This window comes from Lycium ferocissimum, chromosome 2 (assembly GCF_029784015.1).
Source record: "Lycium ferocissimum isolate CSIRO_LF1 chromosome 2, AGI_CSIRO_Lferr_CH_V1, whole genome shotgun sequence".
Taxonomy (NCBI): Eukaryota; Viridiplantae; Streptophyta; class Magnoliopsida; order Solanales; family Solanaceae; genus Lycium; species Lycium ferocissimum.
Genome location: NC_081343.1, coordinates 41,954,289 through 41,975,899, shown reverse-complemented (window position 1 = coordinate 41,975,899; position 21,611 = coordinate 41,954,289). Strand labels below are relative to the sequence as shown.

Below are 21,611 nucleotides of genomic sequence, written 5' to 3'. Positions count from 1 at the left end.
ACTCCCCCCGTTCACTTTTACATGTCCACTTTGACTTTGCACGCCCATTAAGAATTAATAAATTAACGGAAAAGGGCCAAAATTACCCCGAACTTTGAAAAATAGTTCATCCACCATAATAAATTAATTACGGTTATACTATGGGGTCAATTATACCATACATCTGCTTAATGCCACGTGTATTTTAAAATTATTTTACCCTCAAATAATTTTTTACTCGCTATTAATTTTTTTTTTCGTAATAAGGAATTATTTTTATATTTTTTGGAAAAATTATCATTATTTTTTTTGGACTTGGAGAAATTTGGAAATGAGTAATTAATGCTAAGGGTAAAATAAGATTTTTTTTTTTTTTTTTTTTTTTTGGTCTTTCCTTGATATGCTAAAATAGACAAGTAAAATGATAATTATATCGCTCTTGAACATATTTTTTCAGTTCAAGGATGGCCCTTTTCCGATAAATTAATTATGTATTTTACTATAATACCCATATTAATCGGTGTATAATCTCATTGGACTTGGAGAATGATTTGAAAATGAGTAATTAATGCTAAGGGTAAAATAAGATTTTTTTTTTTTTTTGGTCTTTCCTTGATATGCTAAAGTAGACAAGTAAAAATGAAAATTTATTTTTAGTATAGTGGACAAGTAAAAATGAACGGAAGGAGTATAAATTATGCAGACTTATAGTACTTTTTATGTAGTTTTCAAATATGTATTACTCCCTCCGTCCCAATTTATGTGGCACTTTTCGTTTTTTCGAGAGATAATTTGACCAAACTTTGAAGCTAAATTGGATTAGATTAACTCAATATTTTAAAATTAAAATTTATATATTTGAAAACTACATAAAAAGTACTATATGTTGCAACTTTTCCCATATCAATTTGGTGAAAAAATACATCTTAAAATGTTGGTCAAAGTTCATGCAGTTTGAATCTCGAGAAGCGAAACGTGACACATAAATTGGGATAGAGGGAGTATTTTATTATAAACTACTCGAAAAATCTATGTTTGACTTTGAGTGAAAGAAAGAGTTGTTTGACTCCCCAAAGAGGTCTAACCTTCGTATAAATTGGGACGGGGCAGTGTTGTTGTTACAACTAGGGTATTTAAGAGGGAGAAAAAGAGCATGTCTGTCTTGGACAATGAAAAAGAATGTATTTTGTGCAGAGATTGCTCTTGTACTATTACAATTTACAGGCTACATTCTTGGTAGTTGGTTGTCTGTCCTTTGAGCTCCTGTACATTTTTTATAAGTATCTTGTCTTCTTTTTTATTTTCAATGGCTTGCTAGCTTTGCCCTGGCATGAACAAGAATGAGAAAAGCCCGCACTTCTTCAATGACAGACAATGCAGTGAATCATTTATTTATCATAAATTTGCCAATAATAGCAAACAAATGAAACGGCTTGTTTCAAAAGAAAGTTTGAAGTTTCATATATCATTAAACAGACCATCCACTATCAAGTTAAATTCAAATAAGGGCCTGTTTGGAAAGCCACCAAGGTAATTGGAATTGGGTGTAATTACACAGTTTGGTCTGTTTGTTTGATTAGGTAATTACACAATTAGGTGGGAATCGGGTGTAATTACACTCTCCATTCTCGCGGGGGGGGGGGGGGGGTGTAAATTACAGGGTTACTTTTTAGTTTATTTTAATTTCTTTTCTTTTTTAATTTATTTTTTATTTCTATTATTTAATTTCTTTTCTTTTCTAATTTCTTTTTTATTTTTACTTTTTTAAAATATATTTTTCTTTTTATAGTATTTATATTTCATTTCCTTTCTTCTCATTCCCAACCTTTACTTCTTGTGGTTCCATGTAATTGCTTGTATTTTTTTTAGTTTTTTATTTTATTCATTTAGCATAACTGTGTTAATATTCTACTTTTTGAAACTACATCTCTTAATATTAGAAAGAATGAGTCACTAATAAACTTGGCATATAATGAGTGACGTTATTAATATAGATTTCGTCGTGAATGAGGTTATAGACTTATATTTTCCCTTTCTTTTGAATTATAGGAATATTTACTTATGTTACATTGAACTTACTTATATAACTTTGGAATTTGACATCAGATTATTATGTTAAATTTTTCTCTTTTTGATTTTGAATTTGGGTTATATTTTCGATTTTAAAAATATTTGCTGTAGTACTATTGACTTGTTATTTCATATTGCATGTTGTTTATTTTCTACTTACAGTTGATAGAATTATTGTCAAACATTTGAATAATGTTATGGCATTATATTTATAAATATTCTTTTTTTGGTCAAACATCCAATCCCATGATGTTGTCACAAAAAAAGTATGCTTTTAAGTTTTATAATCAATTAAAATTAAAATATTATCAATTTGAAATTATATATCAATTATTTTTTACAATATTAGTTACAAATATATGATTATTAATTAACATGTTTTCAAGAAACAATGTATTATTAAATAACTAATTTAATATCATTTATAATGGCACATATTTTTTAAATATTAGTTTTAAAATGTTTATAATCAAATGTTAATTTTAAATTAAACTAACTGTATAATTACACTTGTGTAACCAAACAAGACGCTCTTGTAATTACATTATGACAAACAAACAGGTCATTGTAATTACAATACTGTGCAATTACTAGTCTGTGTAATTATTAGGGTAGTAATTACACCAATTCCAATTACCAGGTGGCTTTCCAAACAGGCTCTAAATGTTTTTATAACCAAACTATTAATATCAATTTCATGTGAAAGTTATAAAACAATGCCCAGAGTGACATAGTGAGATCTCGTTAGTATGACCCTTCCATGCTCAGGGAAGAAGTGGAAAGCTACATGAAATTTGCCAAGAGGTTGGAGCCTTTCAATACAGATACGGTACACTTCATGAATGATGCTATATATTATATTGATAAAGAAGATTCTAGTATAATGAATACTCATAGGAAATGATAAAGGAAAATAAGTTAAATGGTCATTCAACTTTTAAAGGGTATTTTAGTAAACAAACTTTACACTATGGGACTTCCCACTTTAGGATATTATATATTATAGATAGATAGATGTAGCTATAAATATATGAAATAAAGCATCATTTAACTAATAATATTGTTTTTACAAACTTTCCAATTTAAGCATTTAAATTCATTTAATTATTCAAGTTTAAATGTCATTTAATACACAAGTCTAATTAACATTTTAAATATCAACTTTCAAACGACAAAATAGAGGAGTTTGAAACAATAGTCTAGTTTCTGACTGATACAGCCTTTTGGATAACTCATTCTACTGGTGATGCGCCAAGAATACTGTCATCTGCCTCGATCCCAAATGCACCCTCGCTAGTGAAAGGGTTTATGCAACTGTGGTTTCATTCAATTTGGATAAGGGAAAAAAGAAAGAATGATTGTTGTATCTGCACAAAGAAGCTTCATTTCCATATCTTGATACACTGGTCATGACTCACTGAAGCTATGGTTCCTTTCCAATGTGAATTTGCCAATGAAGAAATTATACCATCATGTGCACTATATGGCCAAGTTATGTTGCGCTGGAAGATTGGATTCCACAGCTCCAGGGACTGCAACAACATTCGATAGGTATCAGATGAAGAGGGAAAAGGAGAAAGAAAAATCAAGGACTATACATGTGAATAAGCTTCAAACATGACCAATTTCACCCGACACGGAAACTGTTCAGTTTGAAAATCTAATATTCCTAATTCCACTCAACACAAGTCACTAAGCCCTACGGAATGACCAGATAAAGAGTACGAAAGCAAAAATGTTGACATGAAATCAATATGCAATCATCATTTTCTTTATTGAGATTTAAAAATAGCAAGAATAATAATGGTACTCTCGGAAGAAAAGCTCACATCAAAATATGCATTCTGTGACATATTGTGACACTAGATCCCAAAATTGCAAATGTTGTATATTCTTACCCTCCTACTATTCCTTTTTCATTTCTTAGCTTTGGCTGACCAGGAGAGAAGTTCTTTTGGTTTTTCCAGGATGGTTCCATATCTAAGCATCCCAAGTTAAATTTGTTGTTTTGCAGATGTATAGAGACATTAATTGAACCAACTCTACAATGAACTATCTATGAGCTCAAAGCTTTAGCACAAAATGTCCAAATTGTGTTGAGCATACCTTCTCGGAACCAATCACCAACACTTGACCGTGCCCAGGGTGGAAAATGCACGACTGGAAATTCTTGCCATGGGAGTACAATTCAAATAGACAGCTTCCTTCACTAACATACCATATTCGTGCACTATCTTCGCTCACGGATGCCAGGCAATTCCCACTGAAATCCCAGCAGATTGAACGGACGTCTTTGATGTGTCCCTATAAATCAAAGAAAAAGAAACCACATTGATGTGAAATAGTAATGCAACAGATAAGAAATTTAAACAAGCTTGATCAATGATCAAGAATAAACAACTTACTTGTAATTTTGTTTGTATGCTGTTGGTCTCCACATCAAAGATATTTATAACATTTCCGCTAGAACTTGCCAAAAAGTGCCCAAGTTTAGGTTGGAATCTAACTTGTCTGTTGCCTCCCTGCATTTGTACCAAAAGCTAATAAATTTAATTTATCGTGAATGAATAATTGCTAATTCTCTATAAAACACTCTGCTTAGAAGATGTTGGTTCAAATAACATTTACGAAACTCTATTATTTCCTAAACTATCTTTCTGCATGTGTATTTACGTGATGAGCGACTACTGATCTTGAAAACCTTGAAGTTGCTTGGAATGAAGAAGAAAGAATAAGCAGGAAAAATATTTCTTATAATCGAATGCAGGAATTCAAGAAAAAACTGATTCAACAATGATTTAGGATCACGACTTTAAGAAATCTCCAAATTGATGAAAACATAAAAAACAGCTAACTATTAATTATGAAGCCTTCGTATGTCAAATACAGATACCTCTTTATCAACATCTAAAAAAAAAAAAAAATAACGAACAGAGACACTAACCTTAAAACTGAATTTCTCATCACCCGTATAGAGATCCCACAGTTTAATCTCATCATTGCTATCACAAGAACTTAGGAGACTCAACTTTGTCGGATGAAAATCTATTGACATCACATGCCCAGCATGCCCGACAAGGTTTCCAAAGGGGTTGCTTGGCTGGATTATGACAAAATAGTGAGATATGTACAGTATCATGGTTGTAATAGACACAGATTAAAAGGAAGCAATTCAAGATATTCGACATTTATCATTATGAAAAATCCTGATCACCAGAAGAAAAGAAAAAAGATTCTGAAGTCTAAAGACTGCAGAAGATGTTTTGGTAACAGCAAGTTCCTCAAACATTGACTCAAATGAAATGTATTATAGACAACATAACATAATGATGCTGATATATGATACAATTGTGATAAATCGTTTGAGTATCCTCACAACAGAGATAAAGAATGTGGCAACAAATGTAACATTGACAATTGTCTGAGTTAATAAAATACATAATATGTATGTTCTTGTCTAAGTACAAGCAAAAGAATCAGGATAATATCAGCAGAGAAATCAGAAGAAATAATGAAGACCAAGAACAACGAAATCATAGAACTAGTGAATATATATCCTGGTGATTTGACTCATAGAAATAACGGATACCCAACTTTTTGCTTTTGGCTTATTTTTGTACTTTTTAGCCTAAAAGTATGTGCTTAAAAGCGCTTTTTATCATTCCCAAACGCCACAAAAAGTAGAAAAAAGCTTAAAAGCCAATAAGCACTTAAAATAAGCCAATCCAAACACCCTCTATATATCCTGGTGATTTGACTCAGTGCTGACTGCTATTTCTGAGCCATTACAACTTAAAAGAAAAGTAATTGAAAGACTCATTCGACCAAGGATCTGCAATGGCCAATAGAGGCAGTACCTTCGCTGCATCCCAGATATTCACAGTTCTGTCAAAGGAAGATGTTGCAAACACCGTTGAGTTTGGTCTAAAACGGATATCTGTAATGTGATGAGTATGACCTTCTTCACTACTAACGACATTGTTATTTCCCAAGTCCCAAATCAGAACCTAAACATAGATCGCAGTACAAGTTCGTTAACAGGAGAAGTAGAAATAAGCTCTCTCCCATTTGACCAACTAGAATCCTGTTGAAGATTAAGAAGACAAACCTTCCCGTCGTGTCCAGCAGCAGCCAACAACTCTCCTCGTGAATTAAAGTGGCAACATAGGAGGTTGCTCTTTGTTGTCTGAAGTTTACGAATCTCTTTAAAAGCGATGCCTGCAAAGCAATATGAAGTCAATATCCTTTGTGCCGATAAACAGCAATTTATCCATCAGGGTAAGAGCCTGACAAATTCAAAAGCTACAGCATTTAATCTTAAAACCTACATGTGACACCACATTCTTTTCATCTTTTCTTTTGTTTTAAGAAACAGTTATACTGAACAAATGTAAGATCTTCCAAATTTTTCCTCTTAAGAATGAAGCAGGGTATAATGCTAATAAAACCAACACGATTGGGTTTTCTTGGGGTAACTTTATTTCCTCAACATAACAGCATTAGATGCACTATAGAACCTAACAAAGGTTATACCAGTTATGTACAGTCCCTTTGGATGATTAACTATTTCTGTCAACTGTCAATTATCTAAATTGCAACCTTTTTAATATAAATTTTCTTGGGAATAATTAAGCTTGTTGTCACCTACCTTCCCGTTCAGCTTGAGTGCTTGCAGGCGCAACAGAACCACCGACAATAGCTTTTCCTTTACCAACCTACAGCTCAGGAATTTATCAAATGAGCAAGAATAAAGTAGATGAAGACCATATAGACATTCCAATCCCCAAAAATGATGAAGTCGATCAGCGACAGAGTGAAATTGAATCACCAGCACATGAAGGGCTTTAAGAAGTAGATGCAGAAAAATGATCTTACACGTGCCAGAGAACTCGATGGAAGTTTCCTCTTTCTGCCACTCTGATAAAACACATTTAAAGAAATTAGAAGCCAAATATGGGAACACGTCTCCTCAATTCTGGTACTGCTAAAATATTGCAGAAATTTGAAGACGTTCAAATAAAATCAGTTGCGACAGCCTTTATGATCTAAGACCAACCTTATCTGAAGACTGCAGTCTCAGCTGGTTTGTTTGCTCCTGCACTGCAGGTTGCTTTCCAGAACTTCTCATAACTCCTCCTATAGGAGCTATTATTTGCTGGTCAGCTTGTAAATTCTCTGGGGTTCTTTGATTTGTATCACCAAGCATCTGTTCAATGCCAGAAGAAGAAAAAAAGAAGAAAAGTAAGGCAGGATAAAGATCTAGATCACATCAGTATAGTAGGATAGCCTATATTTTTTTCCTCAATCTGTTGATTTCTGGACTATGCAGATACTTTGAAATTTTTTGCCTCTCTTTTCTTTCTGCTACATAGGTTCCTCCTTTTAAAGTTGAGTTTTAAGTTATGGTTCTTATCTTGAAAGGATGTAGTTCTCCGGAACTTTTCCTTTTAAGTTGGTAGTATTACACTGGGATGTACAACTTGGTGGCTAATGACGGGGAATTGAGCCAACTTCCTCGGTTGATTATGAAAGGAATGAACTAATAAAAGTTGACCCGAACCTAAACACCAAAATGGACTACACATTTATATTGATGCAAAAGTTAAGGTATTTACAACATATGGCCATCCTTGGTGAGATGCTTGTTGCAAAGATCTGTTGTTCCCTGCAGATGCAATACAAAAGAAGATCAAAACAAAAATTAAAATTAAAAAAGAAAGATAGGGAGATCTAAAGGTACAATGCAAAAAGAAGATCAAAAGGAAATTTAAAAAAGAAAGATAAGGAGATTAATAGTGCATAAAAATCACAACAGGTCTACTAACCTGATGGAGCATTGTACAATATATCAACAACAACTAAGCCTCAATTCCGAGCTACTAGGCACATCGTACAAACTATCGTTAAAAATTATTTGATGTTTTATCTATGATCACTGCAAAAGCACTCATCGCAATGATTTAAGTCTTAAAGATTGTCTGTTCGATTCATACTTCCATGTTAGTTTGCATAGTATCTTTTACTATGAAAACTTCCAATTGATAAAGAATCGAACTTCAAAATGATACAGGAATTAGAACTAAGAAACCACAGTAATTAAATCTTGGTCAGCAGGCCAATGATAATTAATTGCACATACAAAGTATCATCTTCAAAAAACAAAAGATAAAAAGATGTGAAGGGAAAGTGCATTGTATTAATGTTCTGTTTTAAGAATTTTACTGAATGCCTCTGCCACATACATGCTTTGGTGGATCTTATTCCTAAGCTGCCATATGTTCATCCTTTTCTTACTTCAATTAATATTTAACAACTACTCTGCTCTGTCGATTTTCATACAATCAATTAATGTTTAACAAATCCTGGAACATGTTCAACAACCAAATACATTGATCTCATAGATTCTGCAATAGATTAAAGCAGTAAAAACATATCTTCAGATACAGAAGAAGAGTTTTTTCAGGAAAGAGGGTACCGTCTTTAGTGACAAAAAGGTAAGAGTGCTTAGTTAATGCTTAAGAAGTTCCCTCCGCATGTCCTAAACTTTCAAAAGGAGATGAATGTGTGAAAGAGTGGCATTCTATTAGAAGTAGATATGTAGCTTCCAACTTGGATGTTGTAACACAAAATAATGTATTACGAAGATACCCAAAATACAAAGAGTTGGCAAAAGCACTAGAGGCATCTCTTTCTGATTTTTTTTTTTTTTTTTTTTTTTTTTTTTTTTTTTTCCTTATTAGTAGAAGCGTCTCTTTCAGATCTTAATCCCAACTAAACCACAAAGGAAAATGAAGCTTACCTTAAATAACTTCCCAGGTCAGACTAATTAAGTTCATTGACCACCATCACTTTGTACTGATTTTGGTTAGGAGATGTGCCCGTTTGCATCAAGGATTTCCGGGTTGCGCCTTATGTTAAGCTAACTATCAAAGTCTCCAATTTTTCATCTAAACTCAAAAATTGTTTTTTCCTATGTTGCTCAGACTCTCAAAATATGCCACCGCACCCGTGATGGATCCTCCAAAAATGCACTACTTTTGGAGAATCCTACACGCAACGGGTGACATTTTGAAGAGTCTGAAGAGCATAGGTTTTTTCTGCCCATGCAACATGCATCTTTACCCAAATGGGGAAGTGTGTCATATATAATCTTAGTTGTAAGGATTTTACTAAAGGTAATCTCTCACTAGCCACTGGCATAATCACAAAGGGAATGGGAACTCACAAGCACATACATATGCAGTATAATGAATTTATATCTTAGAATCAAATCAGGAAATATTTTCATATTAATAAATCTATAATGATTTTTGTTTGCAACCAGTGTACTAAAGAAAACTCTTACAACACTTTATACTTATGTTAAAAATAATTATTTTAAGAACATGAGTAGGCCTTGAGGTTACACATGCCGGAATTGTTAAATAAACAGGCTAAGGTTGAGAGATTTGAGTTGTATATTCGAAAAAACGTAGCTCGCTTAATATCCCTAATTAGTTGAACAACTAAGTAATATTTGATAACTAAGTAACAAGAGCCACCTTAGACCTATGTTGCAAGCCACTTTCCAAAAATGATCTATGTCGGATCCTTCAAAAATGTCATTTCTTTTTTGGAGGATCCAAACTGGTGTCCATTTTTGAAGAGTCCGAGTAACATAGCCTTAGACCCATGCAAGCCACATTTATAAATCTATACCACATGTCATTTCTATCCAAACTGGTGCTCACGTCTAGGTTTTTTTTTTTTTTTTTTTTTTTTTTTTTTTTTTTTTATGTTAGGTAGTTGGGCAGGCCATCTTGCATTGGCAATACTTGTATGTAGCAAGCTATGTTATCTCTAAATGAGGCCCTTTCAAAGGCTAAAATGGCAGACATCAATCCACCATCCTCATCCCTTTCCTTTGGTGTGAACTTGAACAATGGCAATTCAAAGATGTACTGAGGTCATCCATTCGTTGAGAAGGTTGAACATCCTTACTTGTGTCGTATTTGGCAAGCAGGGAAACACATGTGCTATAGAAGCACTTGTTTAAAGAACCATAGTGAACATCATACTAGCGATTCATCGTATTGGGCTACTGTTTGTAAGCCCAATTGTGTGATCAAGGTTACGAAACTCAATTTGGAAACTTAGGCTGGTTAAAGAATAAATGGACAAGGTAACACTCTTATCAAGTTAGCATGACTCACCAATATATTATTCTATGCGACAGCTTACCAATTTATCATTCTGGAGAAACACTGTGTTCCTTAAACTTGTACATTAAAATAGTTACAGCACGACACCTTGATTGAATCAACCTAAAGTTGGCTATGTAATATACTTCATTTTATAGTACTATAGTAACTTCGAAGTTCATCTCTTAACCTTAAGTATTGAAAGTTTTAGTTCATGAGAGGTAATCTAAGCCATAACTACTTTGTCCCACTAAAAAGACTTGGTTCAGATATGCTTCAGCTGATTCCCATTATAAATTCTTTTATAAGCAAGGAACTATCTGTAGGATGATACTTTTTTAACAACTCTAACCTCAAAATATTCCAAACACGCATAAGTGTGAAGAGTGAAGACCTTCTATTCTATACTTTAAAATCAGCATATGATCTAAAATGCCAACCTACAAACTCTCTCCTCCAAAAACTCTATTCCCAATACCTCATAACAAGTTATCGCTTCCTTGAGCTTGCATTCCAAGTTAGGATTCTTAGGAGAAGAAGAAATGCTATTTAGGCACGTTTAAGCTTGTTGAAGTGTGTGACCATTTCAGCTAAAAGCTTAAGCTGTTAGAGAGAGCACACTTTTATTTACTTAATTATATTCTCAATACGCCCTCTCACATGCGGGCCTTTTTTTTTCATGGGCCAAGCACGTGGAAATTCTATTTGATAATGGGTTGCGGCGAGACTCGATCCTAGGACCTCTGCATGCTCTAATATCATGTTGAAGTGTGTGACCATTTCATCTAAAAGCATATGTTGTTAGAGAGTGAACACTGTTATTTATTTAATTAAATTCTCAACAAAGCTGAAGCAACTACATAGTTCGACTCAAAAGTAACTAGAGTGTGGTTAGTAAGACTACAATACTTGAATGATTACCATATTAAGACTACTAGAGAAAAGTTAAAAGAAAAAACACTTTGAAATGTGAAGAAGCAGATAAAACGCCGTATCATTTTAAAAACAATATGAAGCGTTTGAACTTATTTCAATTTTACAAGAACAAGAAACTTACTTTACATGTAAGGCAACAGGTACAAGGTCATTTGGAACAAACTAAAGTAGAAGGTAGGGAACTTTATTATGACTGGTGTTGTAGATTGATGGTAGGATAAATGATCTCTTAAGATGAATGAGAAAATCCTCTGAAGCTACGCGGTGAATGCCGATGCACAGGATCTTTTAGCTATGACCAAGGAGTTGACATTTTGAGGACACCTTGTGCTACATCTAACTGTCAAATCGCCCATAATGGGATTCCTTATTTATGATGCTCCTTTGCAACCGTGAAAAGGCTGGATTCATGCTAAAAAGTATGATTGGAGATTTGTTAATAAAATTGGTGTGTCACAAGTAATCCAAATGAATATCACAAGGGAGCATAGTGCTATATGGGCGCGATAGAAACGTTTGTTTTATGACCATTTTCTTGAAAATATGATCTCGATCATGCTAATCACAATTAATGTCACTTTAAAATCCATTATTCTTTATTGATCCAATACAACGGTCGTCGCAAGATTCGTAGGAGTAGATGCAATTACCTTCCCAATACAGAATAACTTTTTATTTAAGCCTTATTGGCTGAGCAAATTTATTAAAACTTGTACAAGGCGAAAATATAAAAGGTTTCCGCTTTAGTATGTACTCCATTAATGTTTCACACTTTGTAAAATGGTTAAAAGGGAAAGAGAAAGAATTTCTAACTGGACGTTTATGTATTTCTCCACACCAACAACTAGGAGAGTCATAGACGTACTTTGAGCTTCTAATTGAACTTATGTGAAATCAGAAGGACCTCGACCACTCAGCAGACAGGTAAACTTTGTAATAACGTTACCTTGACTGGAAAATACTTGAGGAAACTGTAGTACTTGATCAAGGTTAAGGACGATCAAAGTTAAGGACAACGGCTTTTAGACACTTTATGATGACTTCAAGCTGAGCTTCATTATCTGAGCTTGTTTGGAAGAGAGATCAGTTACATGACAAGACATGAAGGACGTATTTTGTGACAGGAGTTTCTGTTTGGATTGTTTCAGGTCCAAGTTGAGAAGTCTTGGAGGGTAGTAGGTACACCGTGGAATTAGTCGAGGTTAGCACAAGCTGGACCAGACACCACAGATAATAAAAAAGAAGAGCAGAGAAGTCTTCGGCAGTTCATAAACCATTCTTGTTGCTCTATGAGATATCATGAGACTGCGAACTACCTTAGACAGTCAAGCTGAGGTGGATCCTTCACTTTTCTCTTTGCTGATAAGGCCTGGCTGGTTCTTTAGTGAAGTGACAATAGAGCAGGTATCAGTGTAAATACTTACTTATGGAGTTTGACCTGTGTTTTCTGAGCTTAAAATAGAAAAACTGGTAACTTCTATGGAATTCAAGCGGAACTTGATTGTGATCTTTTTTCCTTTTACCTACTTAGGGAATTCTCTTCCTCCTATAAGTCTCCCTCTTATCCACTTAAGATGTCCAACAGGCACACAAGGTATTCCCCATTGCTTGAAAAATCATTACTCCTATTTCCCTTTCAACTGAATCTTGAATTTCAGAAACTTCCTCAATCATATGTATTCTGCTCATCCAAAAAGCTCTAACAAATCACTTATCCGAACAAATTTATCCTGTCTGTTAAACGTTACTTCAAGCCACAATGATCAAGTTTCCTAATATGACAGCGAGGAATCTTAGCCTTTAGAAGTTTAACTAAGAGACTGACCATGCACTTCACCGACTTCAGCTTTTCTATCAAGCAACATCACAAACCTTCTAATAGAATCATTATTACCTGATATGGACCATATCATAACTTCTGACTCTTCTACGTTCCTACGTGGATTTGCCTTCATAATCTATAAAGAATACTTTCAAGAGTTCAATTTAACTTATTGTACAACACAACAAGGACCAATTGTATTGTTCCAATATTATCACCTCAGCGCTATAGCTTAAATCGTACATCATTCTTTCATTCTAGATGTAACTCTATCGCCTCAAACTTAAGCTTCATGCTCCTGATGCCTGAATCCACCAATGTACCATACGGGTAAAGGCTAGATACACAAGACCACATTCTAAATGGTCGTGGTATGCTTTGACCTGTGCACTGCAATAGTATTGCAGTCCTTTTTCCACCAATAGCGAAAGCAATAATAACTTCTTGAAGAGATTCTTCTCCTCCTTATCAAAAGAAGATCTTTTTCTCCCAAATCTCTATTTGATTCAGAAAATAGCAACAAGCATTTAATAAATTGGGCGAAAGCAATCACTATCATTGAATACTCCTTTAGAAACTTTTGTAATGTTTGTATCAGAGGTTACTCAACAAAATACACTCAGGGATAATACGTGATCCTTCTCTCTTCACACGACTTTCTTTCCTAAATATATTAACTAACTACGTAGCAACTTTTTCAAAATATCAACTTCTCCATCCATGCTTAACGGAGATAACAATCAAACAATCTTTATTTGGATCGAGAATTTGATGCACTCACGAGCAGTTGGTTGAAGAGCCTGAAAGCTATGTTGCTCGGACTCTCCAAAAATGATGAGCTGCAGAGGATCAAAATGCACTACTTTTGGAGGATCCGACACGCACCCGTGTCCATTTTTGAAGCCGAGTGGAGAATGAAATGGCAGAATGAAATGGAACCTAGAAATACTATTTCGATGTTTATGGTAGACATATACAATAATCCAAAATAAAAGGGATTTATAATTAGCTACACTTTAAAAGTGAGCCAGTCCTCTTCAATATATGTGCATTTATCCTTCTAAAGGATTGTTTAGGCTAAAAGTATTAGCAGATTATCTTAATGTTCAAACTTTCAACATTAGCAATGCAATAGACAAAAACTTATATAAACTAAAGAGCAAACTATTTAAAGCTAAATTACAAACAAACCCGCATCAAAAAGTTCCTGTGAAGCAGGCAAAGCATTTGCAGGGGCATGAATATTCAGTTCCATTCGTGCAGGTCCTCCCAAGTTTATGCCAGGTCTGTAATCCTGGAAAGAATAAAAACTTGTCAATATTTTCAACCAATTATTAACTAAAAAGCTTGCAAATGTGTGGGGAAATGTAAGCATACTCTTGCATTCCACTCTGGAGAAGCAGTTGGCATTTGCGGCATTTGATAGCTGAAGGACATGAACATACAACATACAGAATTAGAAGATTCTGATACTCAGACTCAACAACCAAAGTAATGGTTTCATACACAAAACATGCTAGAACAATCAAGATAATGTCAAAAATCTATCTCATATTACAGGCCAAGCAATTGATTAGTTACTAGACTAAATAGCATTCCTTAATAGCCAGGTTTTGCAAGAAAGTCTTGACGTTTCATATATCAGAAGGTCATAATTAATAGCAATACACAGAGAATAAGAACATGATTTTGGTCAATCTTCTTTTGTTGCCTTAGCAACTTAAGACAATGATACCAGACAAATTAAGGAGAGGAAAATCACATCAAGCGCTCAACCTTTATCACCGTTGAAGTAACTGGGCAGTCATTGTAAAGTAGATTTAAATGTAGCAAAAATTATCAGTATAGCAATAAGCGTAACATGCTATTACCTGGAAACGCTTGCAAATGGAAAGATGCCGCCCATTTCACCCATCTCATCATAAGAAAACAATCCTGAAGCCATAGCTTCCGCATCATCAGGACCGCTGGGTCCCATCACAGCAGAAGATGCAATCAGATGTGGTGATGGCATCACAGGCATCACATTGGAGGTGTTTGCTCCCGTATGATCAGAAGCATAGGATTGATTTGCAGGACCGTTATTAGCAACAACATTTTCCACAGTCTGTGCGACCTGAGAATTTAGAAATCAAGCATTTAGTTTGCAATTATTTCATATCAGTTAAACATGAAGAAGGCATAGAAAAGGTCCATGGGTAACACCTTATCAAAGGATTCAGCAGCGAATATAGGGTCGTCAGGGAACCTAGAGCGGTATGCTTCGTAAAATTTACCCCAAAACACTTGCAGAAATGATTCATGAGGAAAATTGATAGCTGAAACGAACCACAAAATCAAAAACAGTTACTCCAAAGCTCAATATCACATTATCATATTACATCAACTCCATTAAATATAACTCTCTAAAATAACAAAGGACTGTTAATAAAGTAAAAACATCCAACATTAGGTAACTAAAATGCACCACATCAATCAAAGGGAATGACTCAACCTATTACCTAAATTTTCAAGAACAACACGATCAGCAATCCACCATATGGTCATATGTAAGAATTACAAAACTAATTAAGCATAAGAATATTACGACCCTTTCAGGTAAACAAAACCATTACTAAAACACATATCTTAACTCATTAGAGGATCAGTTTTGAGCAATCAATTAAAAGCATAGATGCATAAAAGGGAGTTACTTACCAAAAGGATTTTGATTAGCAGGAACTTCGGGGGAGAATGCCTCACGAATCTGATGGTAACCTTTTTTAGACATGTAATCGAGAATGGCAAGTTCAAGTCTGAAAAAAGCCCAAACAAATAAACAGAAAAGCATAATTAAAAACAGTCAAACAAAGGGGGGAAATGACACACAACCAAAATGAAAAGTAGACAAGCACAGATTATCAAGAGTATCAATAATTAAAAATGTACGTATGACATAACACTGAGGCGAGTATCTTTTGTTACAAAATTTCTGGCGATTTAACACGTAAAAACTTACAAGCATTGAGCCTCCAAACTAGCCATGATTAACAAAAGCAATGGCTTAATTGACCACAGAAAAGAGAAAGGAAAGATGACTTGAGCAAGAACAACTGGGAAAGATAAACAAAGAGTCTCAAGAACCAAAATTCCACTTAGACTACACAAAGAAGAATGCAGAGGGAGTGTGTGTGTGTGTGTGTGTGTGAGAGAGAGAGAGAGAGAGAGAGATGACAAAGAGAGTTGAATTGGAAGAATGAGAGAGTAAAATTGAGAATGAGGTGGTGGAAATGAAAGATGGAAGCGTTATAAGGGAAGGAAGCATAGTAAGTAAGTGACAGTTCCATGCAAAAGTGAAAGAAAATAAAAAAAAGAAAAATTATATATATATATGGATTTAATTTAGAGGGAGAAGAGAAGTGAGAGAAAGCTTGTTCTCCTCTTTTATTCTACCTTTTCATTTCATTCTCACTCATTTTATTTAACTCCTAACTTTTATTATTTTTTTACTTTTTGTTATTTTTAGTGAAATGCCTCTTTTTTTTGTAATGTTGACTCTGGAGTGGGGGTGAGGGTGGGGGTGGAGGTAGAAATGAATTTTTGTTAACCAATCCATGTAATCAGTGAAATTTTATTTCTATTTTATCAAAATTATAGAATCTTTTAACATATGTGTGTATACATGTAAAGATAAAAATATGTGTGTTACTTTTTATAATTAGGATTTAAAGAATAAATAAACGCCACGCTTTTCTTCCTTAGACGATTTCTTTATCAAAAAACTTTTTTATACTTTAATAAATTCATTTGCATTATTTGTTCTTCTTTTTTTTTCACAAAAAACAAAAACAAGATTCCCGTTGAGTCTTGTTCTTTTCCACTTTGTCATTGGTTAAAATATTAGGAGGAAAGGAACCTGAGATTTTTTATCCTTGGATATTTTACCTTTTTCATAGTAATAACTAAATAAATAAATAAAGAGATGTTAATGCATGTTAGAGGCGAAGTCAGAATAGAAGCCAATTATGAGAAGGAAGCAGAAGAAGAAAATAAAATGAGTGTATTAGGTGACAAACAGACAACAGTTTTTACTGCAATGCTTAACATCCAAAGCTTCGAACCAAAAGAGGTGACAATATAAGTTAGTGAAATCTCTTAAATTTGAGTAATATAATAGACCTTTTCACAATTGGACAATCACTCATTAATTTTCTGCAAATACCATTTCAGTTTCTAAGCAACTTTTGCACTAAATTCCATGTAAGATGCTTAAAACTCATAAATATCTCAACAAGAAACAACCTCCATTTTTTAAAAGTTTTATTTAGGATATACAAATTAACAGTATAAAAAATATTTTACATTTACAGTGTATTTAACTTTGTATAGAGTATTTACAATCTTTTTTAGTCTACCAGCCTCCTTATTATGATAACATTTAAAAATAAAAATAAAAAGAAAGAAAGAAAGAAAAAGGAGTTATCAATCAGTTAAAAAAAGTGTAAGGGTGTTGAATAAATTTAAAATACATGAGATTATGTGATCTAATTTAGATTTGAATTTGATTGTTGCTAACTGCTTACCATATATTGATCTAATTGTTGCTATCAACCATTTTCTAAGGTCAAACCAACTTTTTATTATGTAATCCCACTATTTTGTCTCGGGATAAAATATTTACTAGAAAATGAGAAGTACTTCAATAAAAATCGGGGCATTGAGATTATGTAACTCTTATTACCGAAAAAGATGCAACAACAAAGACTTGATAAGATGATACAACTTAGGTAAGCAATTAAATTATTGTTAACTGGATACCATTTTTAATTAAGTTATTGGATTGCCTACTAAATTTTATGGGATTCATTGATTCCTAACATTATTAACTTAATAGTTATCAGAATGGTCTACTCAAATTACAATAACCCAAGACTTCATCAGCTCGACTCATGCATCCAAGACTTTATAATGGTAAGTTAGAGTCAAAAGTTTAATGAGCAACATATGTTTATTTTTATTAAAAAAATATTGATGAGCAATATTCGATTTTTCGGTTTTTTTAAATTTATCATAACAATTTAAAGTTGGGGGTGTCAAAAGATAGGCCAAAGATACAGTAAAAGTACTAATCATGACCCAATTTGTTCAAAGAACATTCGGGTTAGTTTTCACTGGAGAGTCAAAATGGATTGAGTATGGGTCAAAAGATTACCACTCCTATCAAATTCAATACCACATCTTCAATAGTACAATTGGATCAGAGAAAATTTTCTCTAATTATTTAATTCTTGCTTGTTATGTTTTAGCAAGAGAATTCAGAAACTGTTTTTCCGAAATGTAGAGTTAAGAACACATTTGGTTGCACTCAGCCAATTATTAAACCAATATTTTTATGGATCAACTTGTGTTTAATCATTTGACCCATTCTTATATGTCACTCGTACGTCCAAGTTGACACATAGAACGTGGCACATAAAATTGGACAATATACATATTCTGAAAGCTAACAGTGTATGAATTGTAGTTTTCCTTTTACCTCACTTTAATTTCTAACCCTTTTTTTTTTTTTTTGGGATAATGGTGGTGCAGGATAGGGGTGCTAATTTTTTTTTTTGAAAATCGACCGAACCGAGCCGTACCAAATTCTTTTAATAAAATCGTATGTTTTTATATAGATTTAAAACGGACCAAATGATTAGGGTAGGTTTTCAATTTTATAAACCTATACCAAAAAATATCAACCCCTACCGATAAAATTTATGTGAAATATATTTTATATATTAAGTTTAAACATAACAAATCGTTAAATTTCTCGTATTGATGAAATGGCTACAAGCCAACACGTAATTAACACCCTTAGTGTTAACTTCTAAACCTATTTGTTACTCATATTGAAGTTAAAACAGTTCAAGCATCTTGAGTAGCAAGCCCCAGGGTATTCCAACGATCTTGAGTGACAACTCAAAAGTGTTCCTAGACATCTCAATGGAATGATCAATTTACTAGTTGATAACTAAAAACATCCATCATGCAGCACATATTATTTTACTTTATTTACTTAGTCTTTCAGTTTTCCAAGCATATATGAAGCGGAAAGTATTTAACGTAATTTCTAAATCTAAAAAGTTTATTTTCTAAACATTAAAACATTATAAGCCTGAATTTAGAGAAGAAGTTTATAAGCTTGACTCAGGACCACGTTAGATAGTACATTAGTTTTTACTTATGGTAAGACCAAACAAGTCATTTACTTAAAGGTTACTTAAACAGAAACGAGAAGGCAAGCGTAACAATTTCTTTATTGTTTTTCCATAGAGGTCACAGTATGCATAAAGCAGATTTCCATAGAGGTTACAAGGTTGAGAGCCCTTCACCCTTAACCAGAGATCTCGGGTTTGATTCCTAGAATGAAGAACTTCTTGGTAGAAAGCATTTTACCCTCTTAGTGGGCCTACCTGGTGCAACTACGAATTTGTCGGACTAGTGGGTTCATGGTTAAATTTAAAAAAAAAAAAAAAAATGATTGGCTAAGTGCACCAGTAGTCACTTTTAGGGTTGTTCTTTAAAACATATCAGGCATTTGCAAAGTATTTAGAACATAGCCACGACTTAAAAAGATGTAAAACAATCCACTTCTTCATATTACATGACGTTCAATTCTTGAGGTTCAAACTTCAAATATTCAGTTCTTGCTGTTCAAACTCTAGACCAGAGTCATAAAATAAGAATTGTGGAGTTTGAACTTCAATTCTTACAGTTCTAACTTCAAGCCCGTATGTCTTGAGTTTGAACTGTAATAGTCAATTGCCTTTCTAAATTATGTTGGACATCTTCTTACTCTAGTAACTGTTTCCCTTGATTGGTTATTTACTCTAGGATATGTCTCCTTGGTCACTTGTACTGTATACTTGGAAAGACAATTAATCAGGTTGATACTTGTTTTCATCACTTGCTACTTTCTAAAAATTGGTTTTCAATTTGCCTTGCCACTTCTTCTATTTTCCTCTCTTTTCCTTTTTCATTAGATGGAAAATGAAGCTTTTGCTGGTGACACAAAGAGCAAAATTTTTGGGGCAGAAAAGTAACTTACAAGGGAAGTGGAGCTTTTGCATTGTTTAAAATATATTTTGGGTAGCATTAAGAAATCTTACCTTCAAAGAAAGGAAAGCACAAGGAACCACTTTTCCTCGGGCATACATCAACTTGGTTACGGCTCCTAAGGAAGGCATCTTCTTATCTGTAGGGAATAAGAAATAGAAGCACAAGACAAATAAATAAAAGAGAAAATACAGATCAAGGGCAGGAAGGCGCCCATATATACATAATTCTCTGTAATATTTGAGATGGCTACTAAAAGAAAAGAAAAATGAAATTCTTATTGCAGTTTCCCTGCTGTTCGTGTTTCTGTTTCATTAAGCAGAAAACAAGGAAGTCGAAGGAGAAGGAACGGAAGGAACATTGAAAGAGCTGTTCAGTTCAGGAATATTCAACAGTACCTTGGAGGTTGAGCAAAGGATCTACGTCGCCCCTTCTGTTGCTTTTCTGACAAGATAGCTCAACGTTGAGCTTTCAATCATCATGATTGTACCGTGCAAAATGTAATTCATCACATGTAATGATACATCTGATTTTATAAGCTTCAACTGGTTTCTTGCTTGTATCTTCATCTCTGGGTGCTAAGCCTATTTCCTCCATTTGATCTCTGCTAGAAACCTAAAGGAGAAACAAAAGTTGTGCATTAAATATTTGAATCAAATTCAAGTATTCTCATGTGATTGAAGAACATAACAGTCCTTGAGATTAAGTTGGCAGTTAATTCATAAACATCTTTTCAGTAATGACCCAATGAGTAACTTATCAACCAAAAAAAAATGAAGCAAAACACTGTTTTATACATGATTCAGACTGCTCACACTGCACACAAAAAAAAAAAAAAGATTGTGAGCCTAGCACAAGCTTAACATCAATTTTCTTTGACGACTTGTGACAGCATGAAATGATTTTGATTCAACAAACTTCAACACAGCAGAATGTAAATTAGCTACTTGATCACTACTGACTTAGATTTGTAAACTACAAGCTGAAAGTCAGACATCTATTCAGTCTATAACTTAGAGATTTGTCCTTTACTTACATTTACAGCGATCAGATTGCATTTTTACCTCATACTCGATCATCAAATTCAAGTCCAATATCTCAACAAGAGCAAACTATCTCCCATTCTTCTAACCAAAGGAATTGATCAGAAATAACAACAAACCCAGTGTAATCCCACAAGGTCTGAGGAGGGTAGTGTGTGTGGCTGTACGCAGACTTTAACCTTACCTCGTGCAGGTAGAGAGGCTATTTCCGATAGACCCACGACTCAAATAAAGAAAAGAAAAGCATTTCCAAGGAGTTTTGGACACAGAAAATACGAAAGGAAAGAGTAATGGCAGATAATAAGGAAAGCATTAAATAATATTCTCAAAGAAAGAAACAGTAACCACAGCTAAATAATACGATAACCGAAAGGAATTGATCAGCGGACTCTTAGAATTCACAATTGCGAATTTCAATTACAAAACATTAAAACATGCCCAAAAAGAATATCAACTGACTAAAAAAAAAAAATCCGAGTCCATCTCTTTTGTACTATATTATGC

General features: G+C 33.7%; 1 protein-coding gene across 1 annotated transcript; it reads right to left on the bottom strand.

Annotated features, from left to right (window-relative positions):
* Window positions 1–3,123: 3,123 nt before the first annotated feature.
* LOC132038061 (transcriptional corepressor LEUNIG_HOMOLOG-like) lies at window positions 3,124–20,757 on the bottom strand. The gene is made up of 17 exons (XM_059428789.1): window positions 20,463–20,757; window positions 20,118–20,203; window positions 15,685–15,782; window positions 15,193–15,305; window positions 14,859–15,103; window positions 14,365–14,413; window positions 14,179–14,281; window positions 7,665–7,714; window positions 7,106–7,255; window positions 6,925–6,966; window positions 6,698–6,764; window positions 6,158–6,267; window positions 5,907–6,056; window positions 4,994–5,149; window positions 4,455–4,571; window positions 4,156–4,353; window positions 3,124–3,581 (listed from the first exon to the last, which is right to left on the bottom strand). The coding sequence occupies exons 3-17, from the start codon at window positions 15,755–15,757 to the stop codon at window positions 3,432–3,434; spliced, it is 1,773 nt and encodes a 590-aa protein (XP_059284772.1). The 5' UTR covers window positions 15,758–15,782; window positions 20,118–20,203; window positions 20,463–20,757; the 3' UTR covers window positions 3,124–3,431.
* Window positions 20,758–21,611: the final 854 nt, after the last annotated feature.

Excerpts from the sequence above, each read along its gene's own strand:
- LOC132038061 (XM_059428789.1), bottom strand. The coding sequence starts at position 15,757 with ATGTCTAAAAAAGGTTACCATCAGATTCGTGAGGCATTCTCCCCCGAA. Across the intron at positions 6,967-7,105 it reads GACTGCAGTCTTCAGATAAG|AGTGGCAGAAAGAGGAAACT; the intron begins GTTGGTCTTAGA and ends GTGTTTTATCAG. Across the intron at positions 6,765-6,924 it reads CATCGAGTTCTCTGGCACGT|GTTGGTAAAGGAAAAGCTAT; the intron begins GTAAGATCATTT and ends CCTGAGCTGTAG.